The 20,012-nt window shown below is 41.0% G+C and overlaps 1 protein-coding gene across 1 annotated transcript in view; it reads right to left on the bottom strand.

Moving 5' to 3' along the window:
- Nucleotides 1-20,012, bottom strand: part of PIR (pirin) — a 125,840-nt gene that overhangs the window by 34,758 nt on the left and 71,070 nt on the right. Inside the window, exon 6 of the mRNA XM_049873394.1 lies at nucleotides 6,377-6,461. Within this exon, the coding sequence (XP_049729351.1) occupies nucleotides 6,377-6,461 (85 nt within the window). The remainder of the gene's footprint in view (nucleotides 1-6,376; nucleotides 6,462-20,012) is intronic.

Here is a 20,012-nt window from a genome sequence, read left to right as displayed (position 1 = left end):
ACCGGACAACAAATAAGGAAGACGGAAGAAGAAATGTCGCCTTTGAATTGTGGTGTTGGCAAAGAATACTGAATATACCATGAAACTGCCAAAATAATGAACAAATCTGTCTTGGAAGAAGTAAAACCAGAATGCTCCTTGGAAGCAAGGATGCCAAGACTGTGTCTCACATACTTTGGACATGTTGTAAGGAGGGATCAGTCCCTGGTGAAGGACATCGTGTTTGGTAAAGTTCAGTGAAAAAGAGGAAGACCCTCAAGAAGATGGATTGACCCAGTGGCTGCAAGAATGGGCTCAAGCAATGCAACAATTGTGAGGATGACGCACGGCACGACTGGGCAGTGTTTTGGTCTGTTGTGCATAGGGTTGCTATCAGTTGGAACTGACTGGACGGCACCTAACGACGACGACAACAACATGAGCAGCTGATATTTGACAAATACCCAACATTCTCCCTTCTCCACCTGGGGTTCCCGATTACCAGCTTTCCTGTCCCCTCCTGCCTTCTCATCCTTGCCCCTGGGCTGTTGTGTCCCTTTAGTCTCATTTTGTTTCATGGGTCTGTCCAACCTTTAGGTGAAGGGTGAACCTCAGGAATGACTTCATTACTGAGGTAAAAGGGTGTCTGGGGGCCATACTATAGGGGTTTCTCCATTCTCTGTCAGGCCAGTGAGTAAGTCTGGTCTTTTTTGTGAGTTAGAATTTTGTTCTACATTTTTTCCGGCTCTGTCCAGGACCCTCTCCTGCGATCCCTGTCAGAGCAGTCAGTGGTGATAGCTGGGCACCATCTAGCTGCGCTGGACTCAGTCTGGCAGAGGCCGTGGTAGACGCGGTGCGTTAGTCCTTCAGACTAATCTTTCCCTTGTGTCTTTAGTTTAATTCATTCTTCCTTGCTCCTGAAGGGGTGAGACCAGTGGAGCATCTTAGATGGCTGCTCAAAGGCTTTTAAGACCCCAGATGCTACTCACCAAAGTAGAATGTAGGACATTTTCTTTATAAACTATGTTATGCCAACTGAGCTAGATGTTCCCTGAGACCATGGTCCCCACAGCTCTCAGCCCCAGTTTTCCATTTTTAACATTACAGGTCATTCTTTTAAACACCCAGTAGCAGAGACCACCACTCATCTGTCAGTTGGTCATACTGTGGTGGGTTGCCTGTTGCTGTGATGCTGGAAGCTATGCCACCAGTATCTCAAATGTCAGCAGGGTCATCCATGGCCGACAGGTTTCAGTGGAGCTTCTAGAATAAGACAGACTAGGAAGAAGGACCTGATGGTCAACTTCTGAAAAAACTGACCAATGAAAACCTCACGAATAGCAGTGGAACGTTGTCTGATATACTGCTGGAAGATGAGCTCACTTGTCTATGCCAAAACATTTGGAAGACAACTATCTGGCCAACCGACTGGAAGAGATCCATATTTGTGCCCTTTCCAAAGAAAGGTGACCCAACAGAATGTGGAAATAATTGAACAATATCATTAATATCACACACAAGTAAAATTTTGCTGAATTCAAAAATGGTTGCAGCAGTATATCAACAGGGAACTGCCAGAAATTCAAATCAGACCAGATTCAGAAGAGGACATGGAACGATGGATATCACTGCTGTTGTCAGATGAATCTTGGCTGAAAGCAGAGAATACCAGAAAGATGTTTACCTGTGTTTTACTGACTATGCAGAGGCATTCGACTATGTGGACCATAACAAATTATGAATAGCATTGTAAAGAATGAGAACTCCAGAACACTTAATTGTGCTCATGAGGAACCTGTACATAGATCAAGATGCAGTTGTTTGGACAGAACAAGGAGATGGCGCATGGTTTAAAGTCAGGAAAGGTGTGCGTCAGGGTTGTATCCTTTCACCATACTCATTCAATCTCTATGCTGAGCAAATAACCGAGAAGCCGGACTACATGGAGAAGAACGGGGCATCAGGATTGGAGGAAGACTCATTAACAACCTGTGTTATGCAGATGACACAACCTTGCTTGCTGAAAGTGACGAGGACTTGAAGCACTTACTGATGAAGATCAAAGACTACAGAAAAACAAATCCTCACAACTGGACCAATAAGCAAATCATGATACACAGAGAAAAGACTGAAGTTATCAAAGACTTCATTTTATTTGGATCTTCAATGAATGCCCAGGAAAGTAGCAGTCAAGGAATCAAACAACCTATTTCATTGGGTAAAACTACTGCAAAAGACCTCTTTAAAGCATTAAAAAGCAAAGATGTCACTTTGAGGACTAAGGTGCGCCTGACTCGAGCATATGTCCAATAGCCTCATATGCACGTGACAGCTGGACAATGAACAAGGAAGACTGAAGAGCTGACGCCTTTGAATTATAGTGTTGGCGAAGAATATTGACTGTACCATGGACTGCCAAAAGAACGAACAAATCTGTCTTAGTAAGAAGTACAACCAGAATGCTCATTGGAAGTGAGGATGGCTAGACTTTGTCTCATATATTTTGGACATGGTGTCAGGAGGGATCAGTCCCTGGAGAAGGACGTCATGCTTAGTAGAGGGTCAACAAAAAAGAGGAGGACCCTCAGTGAGATGGACTGACACAGTGGCTACAACAATGGGCTCAAACATAGCAAAAATTGGTAGGGTGCTGCAGAACTGGGCAGTGTTTTGTTCTGTTGTACATCGGGTCGCAATGAGTTAGAACCAACTCAACGGCCCCTAACAACAAGAACAACAACAGTAGCAGATATGCTATGAAAGACGGGGAAAATAAACTGAGTCGCTGGTGATGGCCAAACTTTTTTACTGTCACTCGGAAGACAAAGGGGACATGAGGACCACAAGTTTCCAAGAAACAATGAGTAACAATTGATCTTTTCCTAGAAATACAGATTTATGTCCTTCGTGGTGAATGATAACAAACAATGCTATCTTTGTATCAGTTTACAGCAAGGAAAATCAGATTGCCTTGCAAGAAATGCGAGAAGTCATCGAAAAAAACAAAACAAAAGACAACTACTTCTTCTTATTTTAGCCAAGAGCTAATATGAAAAACGTGTGGCCAGTGTGCAAGGAATCTGGTTCTGTCAGAGACTCGACAAATTGGATTCTTTGTAAGTGATGCACAGTCCAGCTCCGTTCCTGATACCCACTGCCTTCCAAAAACATCACTGCATGAAACATCTGTTTTCTGCAAGATTAGTACAACTCACCAGAAACGTGCTTGCCCTGAAGGAAATAAAGAGATGGTAAAAACTGATTGCAATTCTATTTATGTGAAGGAATTCAGATAAATCCTGGCCTGATTCATAAGAAATGTTTCCAGTCTCCCTTCACTGAATGCCCCTTGGGATCATTTTCCTATTATCAGGGATGGGATGGTAGCAGTCTAGGCTTCCATTTCTATTCCATCAGTTTGAGACTGATACAACCAAGGCAATATTAAATTAGCTAGGCTGCAAAGCAAATGCCAAAAGCCAAACATAACCCAGACGCCCATATCAAATCCCTTTACCATGAGTAACGAAATAATCACAATACTATAAACAAAACATGTCCAGGATCCAGCCGATGGCTCACACATTTCAAGGAATATTTGATGCAACAGAGCTCCCAAATAAAATGAATTTAGACAGTTCTTGGAGTTCATAATGGAATTGGACCTGGAAAGGTGGTGGTGGTGGGGAAACAGGACAAAAGGTGACCTTGACTTGAAGGCTTCATATTAAAATTTATACAGCACTATTTTACCAGCCAATGTGTCTGCTTCCAGGCAGCCAGGACTATCAACTCTGTAAATAATAAGTGCTTTATAATACTTGAATTAATTGTTTAGTCTGGCACTGAACGGGGGTGTCTCAAACTTTGGATTTGTCACCTGATGCAGTGCAAGCATAGAATGTGTGTGTGTATGTGGAAGAGAGAACACAGTATAACTAAAAGTTGTGTCTGGGAAAAGACAGGTTCTTTTGTTTCATAGCTAGGTTTACATCAGACTTCTTGAAAGCAGGTTTACAGTCATCTAATGCTAAATGTGCATTTCCAAGCTACTTTCTTTTGTACCCTTCCAAAAATGTTTTACAAAATAAATCTCAGGTTTAAAATTCATAATGTCAAAATAAAACAGAAGTACAGCTTTCCAAACTGACAGATACGTATTCTCTCCTGAGGCAACAGACCAGTTGTCGTTGATTCCGACTCATGGCGACCCCATGTTTGTTACAGTAAAACTGTGCTCCGTGGGGTTTTCAATGGCTGTGTTCTTTCGGAAGTAGATCACCAGGACTCTCTTCCAAAGTGCCTTTGGGTGGACTCAAACCACCAACCTTTCAGTTAGCAGCTGAGCTCTTAACCATGTGTGTCACTTAGGGACTCTGAGGTGGTGGTTAAGAGCATAACAAAAATTAACATGAACCATGGAAACCCTGGTGGCATAGTGGTTAAGAGTTTGGCGGCTAACCAAGAGGCTGGCAGTTCATAATCTAGCAGGGGCTCCTTGGAAACCCTATGGGGCAATTCTACTCTGTCTATAGGGTTTCCAAGAGTTGGAATCGATGGCAACAGGTTTTTTGGTTTTTTATACACTTACTGCTTGTGGGGTTGCAGAGAAACGAGTACTCCCACACACTACTGAGGGAAAGTGTGACTGCCTTTTTGGATTGCAACCTGACAATGTCTTTTAGATTAAACGTGTGTGTATACATTGTGACCATCCCTGGAAACCTTTCCCATCTAAACAAATTCCCAGATGGAAGAACGTATGTACAAGGCCAGTTTGCAGTAGCCAAGCACCGGGAATAAAGTGAGAGCCCATTGATGGGGGAATAACTAAATACATTATAGTCAACCCATGGCATAGAATATCTCCATTAAAAAGAGTCAAGTGATGCTACAACATGGATGAACCCTGAAAACACTCTGAGGGAAATAAGTCAGTCACAAAAGGGATAAATACTGTATAAGCTCACTTATATGAGATGGCTAAGATAGACAAGGGTACAGACCAAAGTTTATTAGTGGTTACCAGGGGTGGGCTGGAGGGAGGGGAAAAGGAGGAGTCATTGCTTAGTGGACATTGAGTTTCTGATAAGGGGGATGGGAAAATTTGGAAATGAATAATGGTGACGGTTGCACAACAGGATAAACATAATTAATGCCGATGACCTGTGCACGCGAAGAATGTTGGAAAGGCAAACCATTTGTTACATATATGTTTACCACAATAAAAGAGAGAGAGAGAGACAGCCACGTTGAGTATATTGGGAACGATTTCCACAAGGTATTGTTCACTCAACAAACACAAGATGCCAAAAAGTTCTTACGATTCGGTTTTAGTAAGACAATGACAAAATAACCCTGCATATGAATATACTTACATGTATATTTGTGTCAGTGGAGAAAACTAAGTATGGAGAAAAACAGAGCAAAATGGAATCCAGGATATATCTGGGACTAGGGAATACTGATGTGGTTGGATGAGGAAGGAAATGGGGTGGAGGGGAGCAAACTCAAAAGGAAAAGCACTCCACCGAAAAGTTAAATCCAAAACCAAAACCCAAACCCATTGCCGTCGAGTTGATTCCAACTCACAGCAACCCTATAGGCCAGAGTAGAATTGCCCCATAGAGTTTTCAAGGAGCACCTGGTAGATGTGAACTGCCAGCTTTTTGGTTAGCGGCCGTAGCACTTAACCACTACACCACCAGGGTTTCCTCCAAAAAAGCCAAAGGATATTTATTATCACATTTATTGCTGTAAAATCACGTGTTAAGTGTAGGCTTCAGGAATACTGCAAGTCAACAGTGGCTTGGAGTCAGGAGATCTGGGTACAAGCCCTGCCTTGTCCACTAAGTCTTTACGTGGCCTTGAGCAAGTAACCAATCTGTTGAGCCTTGGAGGCCACAGCTGTCAAATGAGGGCAATGGCCCAGACGGTCCAGCCCTACCAGTACCAGCTGCCATCAGTCGACCCTGACTCCTGTGTCAGAGCAGAACTGTGCTCCACTGGGCTTTTGATGGGTGCTTCTCTGGAAGCAGCTCATCAGGCCTTTGTTTCAAGGCAGCTCTGGTGCATTCAAACCTCCAAGCTTCTGGCTAGCAGCTGAGAACATTAATCATTTGTATCACCAAGGACTTTAAGTTTCTGCACCACCCAGGTGTCCTCAGTGTCTACGCCTGTCAAATGAGGGCTACAGCCCCAGAGGTCCAGCCCTAACGTTCTATGATTTCTTCCTAATTTTAACGTGAAAGGCCCCCGCCATATTTGCTAATTGAAACACCTATCCTCCAGATAGTCACAGAACTTTGTGTTGACGTTCAGAAAGCACCACCTTCCAAAGAAAGCGGCCCCCTTGTTTCATTCTGCAATGATCATGAAACTCCAGAGCCCATCGTACCTTTGGGAATGGGTTGGGAATGCTTTGCTCCTTGGTCCAGTTTGAAGTCCAAATATAAAGTTGGTGTGCGAGTGTAAATCTTGGCCTGAAAAAGAAAAAGGAAACCAACTCTCATCATTTTTCCAAGGATAAAGTTCTTTACTTCAGTTGGGCTCTTCTGTCATAAGCCTGTGGCCCATTACATAATTGCAATATAATTGTATAACTATATTTACGATTCCTCATACAGAAGTGGTATTAAAGCTGAGCCGCTAATACAGCCCCATTTTAAGGATCTTGGTCTAAAAATTAACTCTCCTCCCCAACTGCCCTTTTAACTCAGTACTGAGGTTACTCCTGAGGTTCACCCTTCAGCCAACGATTAGATAGGCCCATAAAACGAACAATAATTCACGTAGCTCAACCATACATACGAGATTAAATGGGCACACCAGCCCAGGGGCAGGACGAAAGGGGCACACCAGCCCAGGGACAAGGACAAGAAGGCGGGAGGGGACAAGAAAGCTGGATGAACGGAAATAGTGAATAGAAGGTCGAAAAGGAGAGAGTGTTGACATGTCCTGGAATTGGCAACCAATGTCACAAAACAATATGTATATTACTTGTTTAATGAGAAATCAATTTACTCTGTAAACCTTCATCTAAAGCACAATTTAAAAAAAAGGAAAAAAAATTAGCTCTCCTAGCTTTATAATCGGGTTGACAAGCTAATTCCAGGGTGTTGGCTGTCTTCTTACAGTCACTACTCAAATACTTTCTAATTTCCAGGCTTCCACTTGACATGTTAGGTTATCTCACATCCAAATATATATTTCCTTCCCAGGATTCAATAAAGCCATTTTTTAATTTTGAAATTCAAAAAAGTGGCCTGTAAATATTTTTTTCTTACTTGGCTCTCTTGCAAAAATGGTTGTTTAACACTGCTGGCTTGAAAAAGGTACAACCCCAAATGTAGCATATTTTGCAGGATCTTCCATTATAAACAGTGGCTTTGATTCCATTGACAGTTACGCAGAGTTTGTAATTGAATATAATACCATCCTGAATTACAGGCATGGACCAAAATCCAAGGGATTTTGCTACAAACTTTATGATGTCTCACTGTTTATCACAAAGCCTCCGTGGTTCTATTCTATTTTTTTTTAATACACACAAAAATGAAAAAGCAGATAGTAACAAGCTTGGTGGAGTAAAAGGAACGTTCATACATTGCTGGTGGAACTTTAACTTGGTACAATCAATTCGGAAAGCTGCTTGGCAGTAAGTAGTACAGATGAATATGTTCATAACCTATAGCACAGCATTCCACCGGATGGATGCATACTCAACAGAAATGTGTACATGTGTTCACCTAAAGGCATGTACAAGAATCTTAATAGTGACGATGTTGGTAACAGCCCCAAACTGGAAATATCCCAAATGTCCTTTAACAACAAGAACAAAAAAATCCATTGCCATAGAGCTGATGCTTCTGACTCATAGTGACCCTATGGGACAGAGTAGAATTGCCTCATAGGGTTGTCAAGGAATGGCTGCTGAATTCAAACTACTGACCTTTTGGTTAGTAGCTGAGCTCTTAACCACTGCGCCACCAAGGCTCCAACAGAATGGGTAAATGAATTGTAATATGCGTATACAATGGAACACTCTACAGCCAAGAGAATGAACGAACCACAACTACTACACAGATGAATCAAAACAAGACAAAACTAATCTACGGTGTGAGATATCATAAAAGTGGCTACCTTGGGTCGGGTAGTAATATGGCTTCTGAGGGTTGGTAATGTTGTGTTTCTTGACCTGACTGATGGTTTCATGGGTATGTTCCCTTGGTGAAAATTCTGAGCTGTATACTTGATTTGTGTACTTTTCTGTAAATATGTTATACAGGTAGTCCCTGCCTTATGACAGGGTCCCATCCTGACGGCTCCGTCATCAGTTGGTTCTAATGTAAGTCAGATACCTCATTTTTTTTTTTTTTTTAGTTTTCATTATTATTGCCTTTTATTGTCAGTATCTTTATAAATCCCATCCTTATTTGTCTTTGGGGGTTGGAAACAAAACATATAAACTTGCAGGTATGTTTAACGTTGTATGTAGTACACAGTACTAACAATAAGATGTAAAAAAAAAAAAGGACAGTCATAAGTGCAGTTCCTCGTAACTCGAACCCAATGTAAGTCGGGGACTACCTGTACTTTAATGAAAAGCTTACATTCATTAAAAACATGCACATGTAAACAGACGAAGAGAATTTGGAGCCCAGGATTCCTGATTATTCTTGATGAAGGCATCATTTTACAGTGCAATTACGTGAGCTCCATGAGGACATGGACATGTCTGCCTTTTTTTCACCACTGGGCCCCCAGAGTGGGCATTCAACAAATATTTAAAGAATATACTTACTAACAGCATACACAGGATATTCTTCAGTACCTTTACCTACATGTAACAAAATACAGTACTCCTCTTCAAGACAAGTGACTTTGGCATGGTCAAAGTGTGTCTGTACATTTGATTATGGAATAGAGAATTATAAAAAAGGTTGACTCTCAAAAACATTTCCCTTTTCCTTTGACTGTCTCATGTGCTGAAGAATTGGGCTTTAAAATGGTCTGGTGGACGGCTTTACATGGCTTAAATGGTCAAGGTTCATCAATACAGCTTCAAAGACAGGAAAAGAAAATTTCCCGGTGCATGCCTAAATCAGACCAGAAAGACCTGTGACATGAAGGGCAACCTGAGGCCAAAGATTCACAATTAAGAGCTTGGAACAGCAAGAAAAGAAGGGCAGCACACATGGGACACAGGGGTTCTCTGGGATCATTAAGGGTCTAAGCACCACTGAGAAAGGGACTGGTTGCGTCTGATGAAGACTTCTAAAATTATCTCTAGGACGATCAAGGGTAAACGTCATATAATATCAAATGACTCCTCTGCTTGGGAAATATTTTCTTCTCTTCCAGAAAGTGGATTCCTGTTTGGTTAAGAATTTTCCCCAACGTCTGCCTCAGTGGCAGATGCAATATCTCTGCCTACAGCGAAGAGATTAATCACCAGGAGGTTCTTGGTTTAATTTTTACTAGCATTCTTCCAGAATGTTGTAAAAAAAAAAAATGTTGAGCTGGAAACCAGGAGTCTTTGATGCTAGTACTGCTTTTCCTGCTTATTAGCATGGCATTTATCTTCTTCTGGGCTTAGTTCTCTCATCTGAAAATCTGGTGGTAGCAGGACTTCCTAAAATTTCAATCTTTTTCTGGTTCTGAAATAGTGAGTCGGAGAATGAGTGTTTTCTTCCACACTTTAATTTTTTTTAATTCCCTTGTGCTCTATCAGACTAGAGATGTAGAGAAGTGAGAACATGGCTATGGAGGGGGAGGACACCCAGGGCTTTGGGGGAAGGGGCTGGTTAACCCCGTCTATTCTTGCCCTTCCCCTTCAACCTCGGTCATCCATCTTTGCCCTCCTGGTTGGTTCCCTTTCTTTTCTTCTTGTCTCTAGTTTCTTAACCTACACATACTGTCCAAAAGTTACTAATGTACCCAAGACTGCAAACACACACACACACACACACACACTCCCGTGTGAAACCACAAATACATCCTATTGTCTTACAGTGTGAAAAGGGCTAAGGGAAAAATTTTAATTCACTTTGGAGTTGTTTTGTACCACATCTATAACCTCAAATAGAATTCGGTTTTCAATATCTTTTTTATTGACAACTGAATCACTGAAGGGTTTGCTATAACATTTCTTGAATAATATACTACCCCAAACCCCAAAACGAACCTAAATGTTTATTATTCTATTTTAATTAATCTACAATGAGATAAAAACTCAATTTGGGGTTCACAACCAATGTCACAAAACAATACGTGTATTGTTTAATGAGAAGCTAGGTTGCTCTGTAAACCTTCATCTAAAGTACAATTAAAAAAATAAAGTTATAGAAAAATAAACCAAACAAGCCTCAATTTGGAAGCTGTACCATGAGCATATATGAAAAGCAGGTAGGTTTTGTTTTTTAATTTTAAGGTTCCATGGTAACTGTTGAAATGGCAAGTATAAATTATATTCATTTGATGGTAATGCCAGCCTTGAATGCACTTTGAGAAAACCTGGATTTAATCTCATTACACACACTACTGATTTGCAACCATAAAGAAATACTGCCATGATCCACATTCTTTCCTGTATTCCATTGTGTTTACTTTTATGTACAGTATGAAACTATTAATAGGCCCTCAAAATAAAATGAGAATTTAAGTAAACAAATCATTTTTTAGGTTAAAACTTAGCTATCAATGAACGTATCTGCTTCTACAGGGTTCAAAGAAATTGGTCCGTGTCAAAATAAAACATTCCTCTACAAATCTGTTTCAGCATGGGCAGAACTAACGCACTTGAATTTCATCAGTGAAATAGTTTTCTTTTTCCTTCTCTGTTGGCGCAGTGGTTAAGAGCTTGGCTGCTAACCAAAAGGTAGGCAGTTTGAATCCACCAGCCGCTCCTTGGAAACCCCATGGGGCAGTTCTACTCTGTCCTGTAGGTTCGCTATGAATCTGAATGGACTCAACAGCAACGGGTTTGGTTTTCTCTGTTTTGGTTCTGATTAATAGTGCCTGCCTAGGTACAAAAATCCAAAGCTATCCCTGTTTCGTCTTTCTTCCCTTTTCATAATCTCTGTTAAAAGTGTTTGGGAAAGTTTTCTGTAAAGTCTGTTATTTGAAAAGTCCAGTGGCTTAAAATCTTATGGTTTAAATGTCATGCAGGAAAGGTTTCTAGAAGGTAAGTAATGTACCTCTTCATAACAAGTTAACTGTAAATTTTGGCTAACCTATGAATCCACCAGGCGATCCCTGGAAACTCTATGGGGCAGTTCTACTCTGTCCTATAGGATTGCTGAGTCGGAATCGACTGGGTGGCAGTGGTTTTTTTGTTTGTTTGTTTTTAATAACAGGGGAGTCCCTGGGTGGTGCAAACAGTGCTCAGCTGGAGGTTCGAGTCTACCTAGAGGCACCTCAGAAGAAAGGCCTGGCAATCTACTTCTGAAAAATCAGCCAGGGAAAACCCTATGGAGCACAGTTCTACTCTGACACACAAGATGTTGCCATGAGTTGAAGCCGACTCGATGGTAACTGGTTTTGTAACAACAGGGGTTGTTACAAAAGGGAAAGCTTTGTGTCTCTTTCTCTATAAATATGCTAGAACTAAGCCCTTAATAAGTCTCAGTCTCAGACACCACTCTAATAACGACTGCTAGACAAGCAAGACAACACACAGCCTGCAAAACTATTTCCTTTTGACCCCAACTACCTTCATCTTAGACCCTTCAAAGACTTCCCACTTACCCTGAATTTTTTTTTGGGGGGGGGGGTCAAGCTGGCTTCCTTCCTCTGCTTTCATTCATAAATGTGATCTTAATTAGGAGACAAAATCATTTCCACATGTAAGCCATGTGGCTTAAAAACGTCTTCCCAAGGAAACGCACAGAGCATGCTACCTTGGTATGTCTGAGCATGGCAAAGGAAATACCTTTCATTTGCCACTGCTTCCCCTTCCACAGATAAATGCAGCCCATTTCTCCCTGACTGCAGCTTCTTTTACCACCAGGCCACCTTCCCTCAAAACAAGTGGCAGCAATTTGGTGTCACATGTCAGAGCCGTGCTAAATGCTTTCGCATTGCTTTTTGGGGACTATTGCAAAAATCATCTCTGATTTAGTGATTTTTTCAGAAAATGCACTCAAATCCTCAAACCTACTATACTGTTGGTATCAAATCAGCTCCAACTCATGGCAACTGCACGTACAACAGAAAACATCGCCCGGTCCTGGGCTATCCCCACGATCGTCAGCATGCTTTAGTTCTTTGTTGTCTTCCAACCTAGGGGGCTCATCTTCCAGCACTCTATCAGGAAATGTTCTGTTGTGATCCACAGTTTTCACTGGCTAATTGGCCTTTCTTCCAAGTCTGTCTTAGCCCGGAAGCTCCACTGAAACCTGTCGACCATGGGTAACCCTGCTGGTATTTGAAATACTGGTGGCACAGCTTTCAGCATCACAACAACACACAAGCCACCACAGTATGACAGACTGACAGACAGGTGGTAGCCTACTATAACACGTTGCTTAAAACGAAAATTACCCTATGTAACTGTACTACCCCTTTACCTTTGCCGTCGATTCTGACTCATAGCGACCCTATAGGGCAGAGTAGAACTGGCCCATAGGGCTTCCAAGGAGCGCCTGCTGGATTTGAACTGCAGACGTTTTGGTTAGCAGGTATAAATCTTAACCACTACTCCACCAGGGTTTCCATGTAACCGTACTAATGATATGTCAATTCTCAATATCTCCAAGACTGTTTCTATCTGTTCCTGGACCCTCACACTCATGTTGGACCATCCCCCTAATGCTGGACATTAAGATTTATGATTTTTTGCATTATTACTAACTTTTCACGAATATCTTTGCACATAAACATTTTTACATTTCTAATTTTTTTCTTTCAAAATGAATCTAGAGATCCAAAGGTCTGGCCATTTTAACGGCTCTTGATATACCTATGGTTGAATGCACTGTAGCCAAAAGCAATTTGCCAAATGCAAATTGGCCAGCATGATGATCTAGTTTAAGCCGTAATTTTACTGAAAATGTCTACTGCCAGTAGCTGGTTTTTCTAGCCTTGGTAGTTTTGCTACACCACAGGGCAATTTTTCAATCCTTTATGTGCTCTAAATATTGGATTTTTTTTCAACTAATCTTCTATTGTTAGAAATTTAACTCATTCTAACAAATCCCCTACTGTTGAACCTTTAGATTCTTTTCCATATTTCCTTGTTACAAAAACATAGAAGACAAGGATTAACTGCTGGCAAGAAAAAGAAGATAACACACCTGAAAATCCTTGAAAAATGGACAAAAGGAAAAAAGCTAAACATTTTTGGAAAAAAAGTTTAAAGCCACCACCTCTATAGTACAAATATCAGCATTTGAAAAACCAGTGTCTAGCGATACTTGCTTTTGAAGAAATCATCATTTTGATTAATTTTTTTATCTGACTTGTGGGTTTTTCGTCCAAAGGGCTTTTGGCCACATCACTTAGCATCCACCAAAATGTTGACAATATATTTTTTCCTAATCTTAGCTAAATTAATAAGTAGAAATTGGCTTTCCCTTGCTCTTTTAATTTGACTATTGGTCTGAATAATATTTTAGTTATTATTATTAATTTATAACAAAGGCTTTGAAAGTCTCTCATATAATCAGGAATTCTAAACTCTGGCTGCCTTGACAACTTCATTCAGATCTAATACTCCATCGTAGCATGAGAAGAGGTGAACGAGGGAAGTTTCCTGTCCAACGCATCCAAATAAAGTAAGTATTAAAATAGGTTCCAATCGTACTGAACATAGCCTCCTGTTTATCCACACACAAGAGACGAGGATGTTCCCTACTATTCTGCAACAATTCCAAGGACTGGAAGAGTTGGCCAAACCTACTGAAGTTTCCATTTAGTAATTAATAATTTATTGTTATAATTTAATAAACCCTATTAAATATTAAATATTATTAATATAACAAATAAAAATAGCTAAATATATTTAGGGCTTAGAATGTACCAGGCACTATTCTAGGTCCTTCGTGTGTATTAATTAGGCTGCCTGGCTTTTTCTTTTTATAAACTATCTGCTCACTTACTTATTTGAGCTTTAATTCATTCACTTACTCATTAAATTCCCTCATTCAGTCAATACTGATTGACAGCCTATTATGTGCTCGTCATTGGATGTGTATATAGGTGACTAATAGATCTGCTTAGCCCTTGTGGAGATTACTTCCTAGTGAGGAAGACAAGCTAACAAACATAAAATTATAAAATGTGCTACATGCTATAAAAATAATAAGTGGAGTTCAGAGAGAGATAATAAAATGAGAGGGAGTAACCTCTGTAGATATGGAAGACCTCTTGAAGGAGATTCGCCTGATGAAAGTAGAATTCTGAATGAGAAGAGTCTGGGTTAAGAGGTTTCTGGGCAGGAGAAGGAGCTATAACAATAGCTACATAGGCCTTTTGAATGCACAAAGTCCTTGAGGCAGTGAAGAGCTTGGTGTTATTTAGAAACTGAGAGGAGAACAACATGGTAGACACAAAATGATTACGAGGGAAAATGATGTGAGATGAGCTTAGAGAGTAAAGATCCAATCAAATGTCTAAGTCACGTGAGGCATGGGAGTACACTGAAGAATGTGAAGCAGCAGACCACTGGATCTAATTTTTACCTTAAAGAGATGGTTTGAGCTGCTGAACAGAGAACTGGAGGGTAGTAAGTAAATATAGAAGTGAGAAGATTCCTGAAGAGGCTGCTGCAGTGGTCCAGGCCAAGTCTGGGCAGAGGGTGGGAAGAGAAGGAGATAGATTTGAAATATATTTGGGAGATAAAAAGGTTTTTCTGATGGACTGGCTGTGGGAAGGGGTGAAAGTGAGCAATAAGGAAGACCACCATATTTCTACTTTGAGTAGGGGGTGATGGTGCCATTCATTAAAGTAGCGGAAGACTGGAAGGAAAACAGGTTTTTTTCGTTCGTTGTCAAGGCAGATGAGGATGGGGAAACAAGAGTTCGATTTTTGCTATTTTAAGTTTGATATGCCTGGGAATCATGCAAACGGAGATGTCAATTAGGAGGCTGAATATATGAGTCTACTACCTAGAGCTCAGAGGTGAGGCTTGTACTGTGGATACAAATTTGGGAGTCGTCAGACTATAAATGTCATCTAAGTCCATGGGATGGATGATACCACCTAGAGAAATGATGTTCAATAGAAGAAAGAAGACTCAGGACCACGCTCCAGGGATCCTGGACGCGTAGGGGCCTAGAAGAGGAGAATGTGCCTACCTGAGAAAGGGAAGTGGGAAGGAGCATCCAGGCACACAATAATGTATTGTCCCAGAGGCCAAAGAAGGGGGAGAGGGTACTGAGAAGCAGGACGTGGCAGTCATGGAAAGGAAGAGATGCTATGAGGAGAGAAAAAAAGACCTCTGGGATGGCCACATGGAAGTCAGCGGTGACTGGTTCAATGGATCTGTGGGGATGGACGCCAGACTGAGAGCATGGAGAACACGCGCAGAAAAACTGTGTGAAGTATGTATGACTCTGAAAGGGAATAGAGAATGGCGGGGTATGGAATTAAAGGAATTTTATGCTTCTTTTATCAGTTTGTAAGAGAATTTTAGAAAATAAACTAAAGTCATTCCAAATCAGACCCATTGCCATCGAGTAAATTCTGACTCATAGTGACCCTATAGGACAGAGTAAAACTGCCCCATAGGGTTTCTAAGGTTGTAAATCTTTACAGAAGCAGACTGTCACATCTTTCTCCTGTGGAGCAGCTGGCGGGTTGGAACCTCCAACCTTTCGGTTAGCAGCCTAGCACTTTAACCACTGTGCCACTAGGGCTCCTCTTGAGGCCATTGCCCTTAGTAATATTCCTTGCAAAAATTGTTTTTGTCCTTTAATTTCGTTTATGAAATTTCAGACATGGGTCAGTATATCAATGTTTTCTCTCCAATGCTTTTGAATTTAGAAAGTCTAAAAAAAATTTTTTTTTCCCCATATTATGACCATTTCAACGTTTGCCTATATTTTCTGCTTCAAAATGTTTACCATTCAGTTCTTTAATCTATTTAGAATTTGTTTTTTCTGAGGTATGAGATCATGAGCTAAACTGATTTCTTTTTAAAAATGGCTAACCAATCACCCCAGTTCCATTTGCTGATTTATTCTCCCCTTCTCCTAGATGACGATAATCTTCTTTATCATTATCAAATTTGCATATATGCTTGGGCCTATTTGCATTCCTCTTTCTGGCACAAGGAAGAGCCTCAGTGGGGGGAAACCAGGTGTCCACTTCACTAACTAGCTCAGGAGCCTCAACTAATAGAAGGAGATCATGTTGTCATCCAATAACCTACTACATCTAGTCATCTGGTATATCTCCCACGAGGCTGCCCAATTTCATCTTCCTTCTGCCACCTTCCCACTCTCATGGTCTGTTGGGCTTTGCATTGAGGGAGAAAAAACATCAGCACAGGTCTATTCAATCACCCTTACACCTTCATACCCAGTCAAGAAACTCACTGCCAGTTTCCACGTCCCCTGTGTGGAGAACCATACCTTCCCCTTTCTCCTGGAGAGCTTATGAGGCCTTGAGGAAAGGAAAAGTAGATTTACCACAGTATTTAGAGCCACCTCCCAACTGTCACTGTTTAGAATAGGGCTGATGCTCTTTGATGAAATGATAAATCCTCTGTCCCCAATCCAAAGCACTCTGATTGCTGAATTCTTGATTATTTTAAACAATTCTGATAAACAGTGGGAGAGATTAGTTTCCATCCTCAGTGCCAAAGGTATTACAGGAAGGATTAAAATCCTGTAATCATGTTTTGACATATACATGAAGTGCTACATAAAGAGAAGACAAGAAAGTCTTAGGCAAAATGCCAATGACTCTGTATAGCATGAGAGCTAGAGAGATCCAGAAAACATTTTTAACTTCTATCAGCCATGAAAGATAGTGCAAAATTTTGATCAAGCTGTCCAGCTGACCAAGAATTTTGGAAATAGGAGCCTAATCCTACTATAGTCTAGTCTCCCTTTTTTTCAAGCAGTCCTTTGATCGCTAGTAACCCTCTACTACTTCTCCTCTTTGAGTTATGAGAGGGATAGTGAAGAGAAAAGGGCTAAAGGTGAGGGAAACAAAGATAACTGACAGGACTCACAATCCTAAAATTTAATCAGAGACACGTTAACTGTGAAACTGGACTCTTATTTCTTCACTTGTTGAGTCAGCATTCTTGCCCGAGGTTGGTTACAAATGCTGTTCTAATTTTTTTTTGAAAATTAAAGCCAGAGAAATAACAAACATCCCTCTCTTGTACAAACAATCCATCCATAACCTACAAAGTCAATGACATAACAAAACACAAATGTCCCCCAAATACACCAACAGGGAGCCTTCCTAACTCTTATCTCTCATCCATGGGTAGTGAGTTCCAAGGATGAGTCAGCAAATCTATTAACCAATGCTGGAATATTCCTCACAGGGCTTTGTAACGTTTTTAATCTCTATTAGCTGCATTTGGTATTTACTAGGATATTTTTAAGAGCTCTTGCAAGAAAGTGCATCGAGATATAATGTGGAAAATTTTTTGCCAAAGACAAGCTTTCTTAGAACTCTGGAGAATGATTCCTTCGTGTAGGTATGAATCTTCAATTTTATGATTAAGGGGAAACTTATTACAACACAGGGCTTCTCCTACGTGATACCAAAACCAAACCCAGTGCCGTCGAGTCGATTCCTATGGGATAGGTTACAGAATGTTCTAACACGGGATGTTAGGGGTGTTTGCTTGTATACACATGAGGCCAAAAGTAACCTTTTGGTGAAGAAAAAGAAATAGGTTCATTTTGAAGCTTCTATCTGTGAAAACGTTAAGGCATTCCGAACCTGGAGAGAGACCCACCCAGCAAGCTTATGTACAAGGGCTGAATGGTGCCACAAGGCAGGATTAGTGTGCAAATAAAATGGGGCAAAATTCAGGAAGCCTGGGCTTGAGTCCAGGCTCCTTCTGCAATGCGCTGTGTGACCCTAGTTTGCAGCTTTCTCATCTACAAAGTGCTGGAGTTGGAGAGCAGATCTCTCATGTCTATGCTGCCTGACATTCGGATTCTAAGGGGAGTGCCTGAAGAAGAAGGAAGAGTAGTTTTGGTTGGCTTTGAAAAGTATCCCATACAAACAGGAATTCTAGACTCTGGCTGCCTTGACAACTTCATTCAGATCTAATACTCCATCATAGCATGAGAAGAGGTGAACGAGGGAAAAGTTTCCTGTCCAACTCATCCAAATAAAGTAAGTATTAAAATAGGTTCTAATCTTATTGAACATGGTCTCCTGTTTATCCACAAACAAGAGACAAGGACGTTCCCTGCTATTCAGCAACAACTCCAAGGACTGGAAGAGGTGGCCAAACCTACTAAAGTTTCCATTTCTTCCCATCCTTGCCAGCATTTGGTAGTACCCAACTTTCTCATTTTGTCAAGTGGTAGCGTATTATTTGAATTCACATTTCTCTACATATCGGTGAGAAGACGATCTCTCCATATTCTCATCAGCCATCTGTAGATGTGTGGAGGATTTTCTTAAGAGCTGGTGGCTGGAGCTGCCACCAACACAAGCACCTAACTTTTCAAAACAGGCAGGCCATGTTTCACCTCAGGGGTTGGAGACAGTATGGATACATGTTTTGTTCTCCCAGATATCTAAATGCTAAATTCTCTGGCCCGACCAAGTACATCATTTTTTTCTGAAGATAACTGCTCTGGGCTTTGAAGATTTGCTTGTACAATAAAATGTCATGAACTGAGGACTGGTATTGTGATAAATGCGTCTCCTATTTTTTATTACCTTTTTGGACTGTTTTTTAAAGTTTTGGACTATTTTTTAAAGTGAGGCAAATGGGATTTGGGGTTGAATGAATTCAGCTTTGGCACTCCTAATGAAGCCAGATCCAGTCCAGGAGAGGCAACCCAGGAACCAATGCTTACAAAGAAAAAATATACATCCTTATTCTCCTCAAGCAAAGCAGAATTAAAATTGGGTAAGAATGCTCTGGGGCTTGACTTGGAAAGCAATTTTCAATTTTAATTTGTTTTGACTTGATTTGTAAGGCCAAGGGGATTTTCAAGGGGAACTTTACTTTCTTCTTAGAAATTTGATGATGGGAGACGTTTATGGTCAAATTTGCGGTATTTCAGTATTTAGATCATTTTTATGCTGTTATTTGGTCTCTTTACATCCCTCTCAACGTGGTCAGGAATAATTTGACAGGGAATAGACTAAGGAGTGAATTTTCAGCCTAGGCTAGGGATAGGCCTTGGTGTTAATTTAATGAAAATATTCTCTGTACTAATTTCAGACCCTCTGGAGTCCCTGGGTGGTACAAACAATATAAGTGCTCAACTATTAAATGAAACATTGGCAGTTCAAACTCACCCAGAGGCTCCTTGTAAGAAAGACCTGGTAATTTGCTTCTGAAACGTCACAGCCTTGAAAACCCAAGGGAGTGCAGTTCTACTCTGCACACATGGAGTTGCCATGAGTTGGAACTGACTCAACAATGACTGGTCTTTGGTTTTGGCCGGGAGTAAAACTGTTTTTTTTGGTGGCACAAATGGTTAAGCACTCAGCTACTAACCAAAAGGTTGGTAGTTCAAATCCACCCAGAGGCAACTCGGAAGAAAGGCCTGGTGATTTGCTTACAAAAAACTCAGCCACTGAAAACCCTATGGAGCACAACTCTACTCTGACACACATGGGTTCACCATGAGTACAAGTCCATTCCAAAGCAACTGGTTTGGGGGTAAAATTGATCCCAGAGAGCAGAAGTTAGTTTTGACGGGAGAAGGTCCACTCCGATAAACTTTGCGTCTCCTTCTCTGTGGGGCAGCCACTGATAAATGCCAAATCCAATAGAGTAGCAGAAGACTAATAGAATATTAGGCTCCTCATCTAATGTCCCTCTAAGGCAACACTCCTGGATGCCTTCTGCCTTCCTCACTCATCCCTGGAAGGAG

Source organism: Elephas maximus, chromosome X (assembly GCF_024166365.1).
Source record: "Elephas maximus indicus isolate mEleMax1 chromosome X, mEleMax1 primary haplotype, whole genome shotgun sequence".
NCBI lineage: Eukaryota > Metazoa > Chordata > Mammalia > Proboscidea > Elephantidae > Elephas > Elephas maximus.
The sequence above is the reverse complement of the archived record's forward strand: the minus strand, read 5'-3'. Positions and strand labels throughout refer to the sequence as shown.